The sequence below is a fragment of the Aplysia californica genome, unplaced genomic scaffold (assembly GCF_000002075.1).
Source record: "Aplysia californica isolate F4 #8 unplaced genomic scaffold, AplCal3.0 scaffold00201, whole genome shotgun sequence".
NCBI lineage: Eukaryota > Metazoa > Mollusca > Gastropoda > Aplysiida > Aplysiidae > Aplysia > Aplysia californica.
In genome coordinates, this window is record NW_004797471.1 from 780,536 (window position 1) to 790,535 (window position 10,000).

The 10,000-nt window shown below is 41.2% G+C and overlaps 1 protein-coding gene across 1 annotated transcript in view; it reads right to left on the minus strand.

Moving 5' to 3' along the window:
- LOC101849767 (laminin subunit beta-4) overlaps positions 1-10,000 on the minus strand; it is a gene marked incomplete at its 5' end in the record, with an annotated part of 30,941 nt that overhangs the window by 17,759 nt on the left and 3,182 nt on the right. Inside the window, 6 exon segments of the mRNA XM_013082956.1 lie at positions 743-936; positions 2,516-2,678; positions 3,240-3,421; positions 4,258-4,525; positions 5,828-5,959; positions 8,014-8,169. Coding sequence (XP_012938410.1) covers positions 743-936; positions 2,516-2,678; positions 3,240-3,421; positions 4,258-4,525; positions 5,828-5,959; positions 8,014-8,169 — 1,095 coding nt within the window.

A 10,000-nucleotide genomic window follows, 5' to 3' on the forward strand; every position in this document is an offset into this window, starting at 1 on the left:
CCCCTGCTTCCACCAACCCCAACCCCACCCTCTTCTTCGTGACCCATTGTAGATCTAAATCCTTAATTTAATCACTACTTGGTTGGTTCAACCTACCCTGAGTAAAGTATGATATAGTATAATTATTATTGTTTGTTTGTTTGAGTGAGGAGAAGAACATCAACTCAATAAGCGTAATGGTCACTAAAGTGCTGGGGAAAAGTAAGACTGGCAGACAGACAAAAACATCAGAGTGAAATAAAGAAGAAGGACGAACTAGTGGCGCCCTCCAACCACACACATATTACCATTATGTATAGCAACAAAAACTGTAAAATGTTACGCATACTTTGATATAACAAACTAAAACTTTGGTGTTGAATTCAAGTTCTAAAGAATCCATCGTTGCTTTGAGTATTGTTTAGTGGTGGTATATAGAACTATGACTAACATAAACAACAAATGTTTCTCTTTACTCAAACATAAGCAGTGGCGTCAGTGGCAATAGTGAGATTGCTGGTTCGAGTGCTTAAGCGTCAGCTTGGTCCGACGTTGTGTCCTTAGACAAGGCATTTTACACGAATTTCTCAATTGGCTCGGTCCTTTCGGAGATGAACGTTAAACTCAGAGGACCCACCTCTTAAATAACCTAATAGTGTTGATATGGGTGTTAAACCGATTCCATGTTCTTTTGTTTTTCAAGCAAAAAACAACAAACGATAATTTATTTAAACTAATAACAGTTCCTTCAACAAAAACCTACTTTGTCACACACGACACTGAGGGAGCCGCTCTGATGACAATCACAAGACTGACAACCTAGACCTTGGGTCAAGTTGAAGGTCGTGTCGTCGCATGTATCACAGTTGTTGCCAGAAACATTAGGCAGACATTCACAGACTCCGGTCACGTGGTCACACGCCCCAGTAGATCCAGGCACTGTGTCACATGTGCAAGCTAGAAGAAAGAATAAGTAAAATGAATTAATTAATGTCACAAGGAGGTGAAATCAGGCTCTTATCAATTTTGGGCATACGGGCTATTGGTACCATCTTACAGCCTGTTCATTTTCCTTCCTTTTGGCGAAAAAAATATCCATCTATGTTGAATAAAAATTGAAATATTTGCAATTGAAATAGGTCAGAGTTTCGCCTGGTTTCAGGGGTAAATTAGCGAGAAAATGGTCACCAAAGTTTTGTAACTTCCGTTGCCTGAGTTCCTTGAAAACTGAATATTTTTTCCTTTAATCAATGTTTTAAAGTAAAATCCACACGAAAGTGTGTTTTTAAATGGACAGTAAACCAGTATAAGAAAAAAAGGGCCCATCGGTCAAAAAGAGGTCGATTTCTTTGATTTCATTATTTTGACGAGCGCCTGATTTCATTACGATGCCTCACAAATGTAGTTAATGTAAGATCCAAAGCAGCAGCATTGTCAGCATTGGCAGCAACAGCATTGTCGTCCATATTAGTATATTAAGTTTTAGTAGAGTTGTGCGGCACTTGCAACACATTAGGCCATATAAGTGCCAAAGAATAGAGGTGTTGGAGAGAGTCACAAACTCAAAAAAGGTAAAGGAGAAATAAAGCAGATAAATGATGATAATTAATATTTGATAAGAAAAAAAGCAAACCACACCTGAGCACCTACCAACCACTCGCCATCTTTATCATTATAATTGTTGTTGTGATAATTAAATTGCAAGAATGTATGGATTCTTTTCTCCGGCGTATGTAGCAACTTTGGCCTCGCAATCAGCGTAAAGAAAAATTAGCCTCACCAACCTGCTCAAGCCTCAACAGGCATCGTTCCCCCTGTCAATAAAGTTTATGATAACCAGTTCAAGGCAATTGGGAATTTTTTCATATCTTAGTAATGGACTTTCTACTAAAGCTAGTGTTGATGCAGAAGTTGATTTCAGGATTAGGAAGATTGAGAAATAGAGTTTTGGTATAGGCACAGAGACAAAACTCGGTATGTTTAGCGCTGTCAAATTATCAACCCTTTCATAATGAGCTGAGTCTTGGACAGTGTACAAAACACATGGTAAAAATCTCAACAACTTCTCATATGTGAGATGATTCACTGGAGGAATAAGATCCCAGAGAGAGAGAGAGAACGAAAGAGAGAGAGAGAGAGAGAGAGAGAGAGAGAGAGAGAGAAAGAGAGAGAAAGAGAGAGAGAGAGAGAGAGAGAGAGAGAGAGAAAGAGAGAGAGAGAGAGGTGGAGAGAGGGAGAAAGAGGGAATGAGAGAGAGAGAGAGAGAGAGAGAGAGAGAGGTGGAGAGAGGAAGAAAGAGGGAATGAGAGAGAGAGTGGGAGGGGGAGAGAGAGATAGATAGGCTACAGAGAAAGACACTAAAATTCTTGAAAGGATCTGAAAACAAAATCTTACTTAGATGGGTCGAGCCCGCCTCCTAGATAATCTAAATCAACTGTGTCTATTTAGACAAAGAACCTCTTTTTTAAATTCATCTTTTTAGATATATTGTTTCTATTTATTTTATTTATTTTTTTGGTTTCCACAGATGACTCACGCTGGCACTCAGAGGTCATGGGGTCACCAAAGAATCCAGGCGCGCAGATTTGGCAGTTGTGTCCGGCCGTGTCGTTCCTGCAATCCAGGCACTGTCCTGTGATCGTGTCGCACAGGTCGGCTCGTCCATTACACGCGCAAGGCTGACAGATTCCGTTGACGTTCTGCGAGAAAGTTATGAGAGACAGGTAAAATTAAACAGTTGTCAGTTTTTTTTATTCTTAAACAAAATATGAATTGTACCCTTGTGTCGATTAAATCTTCAGATGAGCAAAAAGGTGAATAATTGTGTACGTTTTGTTAGTCTTGTTAAAGCGGTCTATCCATCCATAAGTTTGTCTGTCTATCTGTCCCTCTGTCTGTCTGTCTGTCTGTCTGTCTGTCTGTCTGTCTGTCTGTCTGTCTGTCTGTCTGTCTGTCTGTCTGTTTATATGTGTGTAATGGTGGTGTATCTCTCTAAATTTTAATATCTCTCTCTCTCTCTCTCTCTCTCTCTCTCTCTCTATCTATCTATCTATCTATCTATCTATCTATCTATCTATCTATCTATCTATCTATCTATCTATCTATCTATCTCTCTCTCTTTTGCGCTCTCTATCTATCTATCTATCTATCTATCCATCTACCTACATATCTATCTATCTATCTATCTATCTATCTATCTATCTATCTATCTATCTATCTATCTATCTATCTCTCCCTCCCTCTCCACACATTCCCCTCACCGTGATGTTCTCGGGTGTCCCAAAGTATCCCTCCTGACACCGCTCGCAGTGATCACCTGTGTGCCCAACGCGACAGTCTACGCACACGGGGGTACCTTCTGGAGTCAGCTGACATGTGGCCGCGAATGCGTTAATCTCATTGGCCACAACAATCCCTGGGCATGCGCAGGGAAGGCAGTCATCTGGGAAAGACAGAGGAGATAATAATATGTGCAGGGCCCTTCGCCTCTTTGTGGTTTTGTTTCTTTCATCACAAGAAAAGTACAGGGGTAAAGTTTGAGGTCATTTACTTTTGGTAGATGTAAATGTTAATCCACGTCTACTCAGGTTATGGCTTTGTGGGATGAGTAATCCTTGAGTAATCCTTCAGCAATCCTTGAATAATCAATGGCTAACCAAAACAAAAATAAAAATTTTAGAAAAAAGGACCTAACATTCTGACAATGTATCTATAGCATGCTATCATCTTTAAAACAGCCAAAACATTTTGTAGTTGAATTTAACCTTTTCTGTGCTTTTTTTTTATTCAGATAATAGGCAAAAAAGAGTCAAGTTCATGGTTGATTCCATTCAGTTATTTTGGGACGCCTGTTCATCTAAATTAACTACAAGAGGTCGCAAAAGTACCTGCATTTAGAGGTGAAAAGACGTGCTTAAACATGAATTTGTGACATATTAGACATTTGAACATTACATAGATCTAAAATGTAAAAATAATAAAAATAGAAAGGAAAGTATCCAGCAAATCAAACACACACACACACACACACACACACACACACACACACACACACACATACACTTAAACACAAACACACACGTAAAAACACACTCAAACACACACACACACACACACACACATACATAAACACAAACATACACACACATGCACACACAAACACACACACACGCGCACATGCACATGTACACACACAGCCACCCCACACCCTTTTCCCCCTTTTAAAAAAAAAGAAAAAAAGTTTTCATTTTTTTTTAAATTTGTCCACAACAAACTGACCTGGAGTCTTGACAGTGGCGTCGCCATAGTAACCAGGCAAACATTCCTGGCAGTGGTCTCCCTGTGTGTTGTGTCTACACTCACACACGCCGCTCACCGGGTCGCACGGTCCCGTTACCTCACTGGAGCACCGACCCGTGACATTGTCACACAGCACGCGAGTCACGCCGTGACCGTTACACGTGCACGCCACGCACAGGGAGGAGGGGTCGGGGACTCCAGGGTTGACGCGCGTGAAACCGGCGGCACACAGCTCACACAGACGCCCCTGCTCGGCAACAAGAGAAATAATGATAATTATAGGAGTAATAACAATTATACTAATAATGACAATAATAATGATGATGATGATAATAATAATAAGAAGACTAATAATGATAATTAATAATGAAAATAACAGTAATATTTGTATATAATGATAATAACAATAATAGAAATAAAGATAATATTTATAATATTTATAATATACCAAGAAGAAGAAGAAGAAGAAGAAGAAGAAGAAGAAGAAGAAGAAGAAGAAGAAGAAGAAGAAGAAGAAGAAGAAGAAGAAGAAGAAGAAGAAGAAGAAGAAGAAGAAGAAGAAGAAGAAGAAGAAGAAGAAGAAGAAGAAGAAGAAGAAGAAGAAGAAGAAGAAGGAGGAGGAGGAGGAGGAGGAGGAAGAGAAGGAGAAGGAGAAGGAGAAGAGGAAGAAGAAAAAGAGTGGGTAAAAGTATCATCATCATCATCATCCGGTGCCTTGCCGACTGGCGTGGGCGATCATGGACCTCCACATCACTCTATCTTGCCCTGCAGCAATGGTGTTCGTTGTTCTTGCTGCTCCTAGCCATGTTGTCATCTTGCCAAGTATCTTTTCCCTGTGTCTGCCTCTGCCTCTCTTTCCATCAAACTTGCCTGTTGTTACAATATTATCTAATGCTTCTTTCCGCATTGTGTGTCCGAAGAAATTTGCCTGTCGCTTTTTTATATTCGTCAGAAGTTGTCTTCTATAATTTGCTTCAACCGTATAAGTATAAGTATTTGTTTGTTCTGGTAAAGTGTTTTACGCCGCTTACAACTGCATAAGGTCATATGAGCGCGCGGGACACTCCTAATATTTTAAGTTGGTAGGAAATTTTGAATTTTCCCCGGGTGGCGGCCGAAGCCTACTCTTATCGATTTTAGACCACCAAGGGATCTTTAACGTGCGCAACTTGCACACGGGCCCTCCGAAATTGTTCGCCCTTGTCCGAGAAGGCTAAGTGTAAATCTTTCCTACCAGAAGATCAGGGGTGTGGCAGAAAGACGGCAGTTAGGAGGAGCCAAGGAGTAGCAGTAGAAAGGCGGCAGAAAGAGTCAGGAGCCCAGAGGAGGGGTCAAAGGAGGTGAAGGGGTGGGTCAGAAAGTGGAAATGAAAGCAGACAACAGAGCATTGCTGGAGAGGAGGAAAGGAGGTGAAAGGAGACAATTTTAGAGAAGAAAATTTTTCTGTCGCTACCCGGATTCGAACCCGGGACCTTTGAATGAGAGGACAACACCTTAACCTCTAGGCCACGAGAGCCCCCTAAGTATAAGTACAAGTATGTCTACTCACGGAGTATCCCTCCTGACACTGGCACAAGCCCACGTTGTTGACCACACTGACCCCGGAGTTGGGCGTGCCCGCTGACCCATCCACTGCGTTTTCCAAGTGGACGCTTATTATGTCAATCACAGAGCCCGGGACCTGTGGGGGGGGGGGTGGTAATGGCGGGTAAATAGTAGTAGGCCTAGTAGTAGTAGTAGTAGTAGTAGTAGTAGTAGTAGTAGTAGTAGTAGTAGTAGTAGTAGTAGTAGTAGTAGTAGTAGTCGTAGTAGTCGTAGTAGTCGTAGTAGTGAGACCGTAGTTGCTGTTGTTGTTGCTGTCATTGTTGGTTTTGTTTTTGTTGTTGTTTATACTGCAGTATTATAAGCAGCAACAGCAGCAACAGCAGCAACAGCAGCAACAGCAGCAACAGCAGCAACAGCAGCACCACCACCATCAGCAGCAGTAGCAGCAGCAGCAGCAGCAGCACCACCACCACCACCACCACCACCACCACCATCAGCAGCAGCAGCAGCAACATTAATTCGTTGTAACGTTAACTATGACGATGATGACGACAATGACAATGTTCGAGGACAAACAGCAGTTAGTGTGCTCTTGACTCAACGCTTTTTCGCCTGCATGCTTTTGAGAAATCGATCTTCATAAATTTTTTATCATTCCAAAAATCTTCTTTGTGAAGAGGCGAGACGAGAGCATTTTTTTTAAAATTACAGGCTAGGTTCATCTTTATTTCTAATTTTATAAAATTGTTTTTCTCTTTTATTTTCTTAATATACGTTTTGGTTTTTGGTGTACTTTCCAATTAATTCGTTTGTATTTTTAAGGGGGAATCTTTGAATAGTGTATGTCTGTTGTTTGCTGTTATTAGTAATATTGGTGAATTTTGGTTGCCTTTTTGTGTTTCGGGAAAAAAATGTGGTGGGGGGGGGGGGATGATGCTTCCATCAATATCATAAACTTTTATTTTGATACTCACATCAGTATAATAAGCGTCTATCTTAATATTCGTATCAGTAGTATCGTAAACGATTATCTTGATACTCTTATCCGTATCATAAACGTTTATCTTGATACTCCCATCAGTACTACAATCTTCTATTTTGATACTCACATCAGTATCATAAACTTTTATCTTGATACTCACATCAGTATCATAAACATTTATCTTGATACTCATATCAGCGCTAAAATATTCTGCCCTTGAAACAATTGATTCCTATCCACCAACATGGATCCACTCATACACTGATGGATCTGCCTTTAAGGCAACAATCAACGCTGGATACGGGTCAGTGATCAACTTGCCCAATGGGATTTTTTTTTAAAGAAGTCTTTAATTCCAGCGGGTCCTTCTGCTCCAATTTCATTGCCGAACGACAAGCTATCACCAACACAGCAAACTACATCAACTACTTGTTTGACACTAACTCACTTGCTACCACAGACATTGTTATCTTTACAGACAGCCTTTCAACACTAGAGACACTTGAGAGTGGGACTGGTGTGAACAAAGATATACCACACTTGATTTGGAGTCTGCATAATTTGATAAATAGGCACCAAATCAGAGTGGTCCTACAATAGATTCCTGCTCACACTGGGATCCCGGGAAATGAAAGAGCTGATGCTCTAGCAAAGAAAGGAGCTAGCCTCCTTCAGCCTGATGTTCCTACTGATTACACCACCTGCTGCCAAATGATCAAGCCAAGCCTAAAGGAAGACTGGATGAACGATTGGGCCACAGATACAACAGGAAGGATGATGTATGGCCACATGAATCTAGTAGCATCTGAGCGTTAACTTTTCTGAATGATGCCGTTCTGTAATAGCTGCATGTCTGTTCTAATTGTTGTCTTGAGGAGTAGAGGCAGTTAGAAATGTGGGGTAACTTGGGAAGATAACATCCCACTGCTACACTGGTCAAAGATTCAATCAATGAGTTGAGGAGGGGAGATCAATCCATAATCTTCCAACTTAGACCCCAACATGTACCCTTCAATCACAAATGTTTATCTAGATACTCACATCAGCATCATAAACGTTTTACTTTTTTTTCTCACATCAGTATCATAAACTTTTATCTTGATACTCATATCAGTATCATAAACTTTTAATTTTATACTCACATCAGTATCATAAACTTTTAATTGTATACTCACATCAGTATCAGAAACTTTTAATTGTATACTCACATCAGTATCATAAACTTTCAGCTTGAGAGAAGATAGGTCGGCCAGAATCTCCATGAACTGCGAGAAGGAGGCGTAACCCAGATCAGGGGAAGCAACCCCTGTATTGTTTGTTTGAGTCGTGTTGACCAGCTTCCAGGAGCCCTCCATGACTGGGATCTGTGGAGAACAAGAATTGCTTTATAGCGAGTAATAAGGCTATTGTGAATGTGGGCATGCTGCTGATATAAAATTATCTTTCCTTTCTTCCTTCTAATTCTAAGTAATGTTTTGTATAACCGCCTGCGTTGGGTGGTGTCGGTAGTCTAATCATTAGACTAAAGCCCCATTTAGACGTACAGTTCGTTTATCGACAAACTGACAGTTTAACCGACGGACACTCGATCTGGGTCATCGGTAAACTGACAGTTTGTCGACGAGAGAAGTTCCGTTTAGACGTACAGTTTTTTTATCCGTCCTTGGACTGTTGTAGCTAGATATCTAAGTAAAAACGTCTACAAAACGGAAAAAGTAAAGAAAGAACACAAAAAGAATTTAACATGGTAATCCGCGATTAAATTGCGTACCCCGCGTGAATTTTACCAATTTTGGGTCACTGATTACGAAAAAAAAATTTTTTTTTTAATTTGACGAATATTTCGGAAATTTTTTTAATGCATTTTCAACTCCGCCTGGGGCAACATCAAAGAAGCCGCTGCCTCGTCGTCACCCCTTCAGTTCGCCGGCCGGCAAGTATCTGGCGTCGCCAGATATCTGGTGGTTGGACGGAGAACCCTTCGACATCGAGAGGATTGCTCGTTTCACGCTCAGTTTCCACGTGAAGTTGGCAGGATGCCGGCCATCCTCTCGATATCCAACAGTTAGTCGATCAACGAACTGTGCGTCTAAATGGGGCTTAACGGGCTCGTAATCGTGAGATTGCGGGTTCTAGAGTTTGAGCCTCAGCTCGGTCCGACGATGTGTTTTTGGGAAATGCACTTTACACGAATGTCCCACTTGGTTCGGTCCTCGAAGATCCCGCCTCTAAAATAAGCTAACTGTATTGAAAGGGGCGTTAAACCTATACCATTTCCCCATTTCTGCCTGCGTTGGAAATAAGAAGAAAAGTTTGAAGGAAAGGTAAGGTCAATGGAGGGTGAGAGAAGAAGAAAGAGAGGGAGAGACAAATAGCCAAAAAGAGAGGGGAGAAGGTTAGAAGCTAGTTGACTTTTGATGCTTTTGATGATAATTGGGTGTGCTTGGGTCTCTCTGACTCGCTGTCATTCTCTCTCTCTCTTTCTCTCTCGCTCTCTCTCTCTCTCTCTCTCTCTCTCTCTCTCTCTCTCTCTCTCTCTCTTCTCTCTTCCTCTGTCACTCCCGTTTCTTTCTCTCTTTCTTACTCTTCCTCTCTCTCTCTCTCTAGGCGCAAATAAGAGTGTTTTTGTATAAATGTGTGTGTGTTTGTGTTTGTGTTTGAGTGTGTGTGCATGTGTGTGTGTATGTGTGTGTGTGTGTGTGCGTGTGTGTGCGTGTGCGTGTGCGTGTGCGTGTGTGTGTGCGTGTGCCTATGTGTGTATGTTTGCATATTTTGCGTTTTGTGTGATTGTGTTGATATGCTATTTTAGTTCTCCATTAAGGTTCCGTTTAAAGGTAGGACCAATAAAGTATACCTCATTTTGTCGTTTCTGATCTTTTCCGTTCCAAAATATCATACATGTACAATATTCTACGTATTTCTTCTTTGAGTTTTCTGAAAGTTCTCCCAGTCCTTCATCTGAGGTTGTATCTGTTGTCTATTGATTTGGCTACCCGATTTGTAATCGTAAGACAGTAGGATCGGGGGTTCGAGGTTAAGAAGGGTTCAACTTTGTGTCCTTGAAATAGGCTCTTTACATGAGATTTTCCATAGGCTTCATCAACCGGAGATGGACGTCAAAATCGGTAGTTCTTCGTCTTAAATGGCATGACAGTGTAATTGCTAGAGAGGGCGGGGGGGGGGGGTAAATTTAAT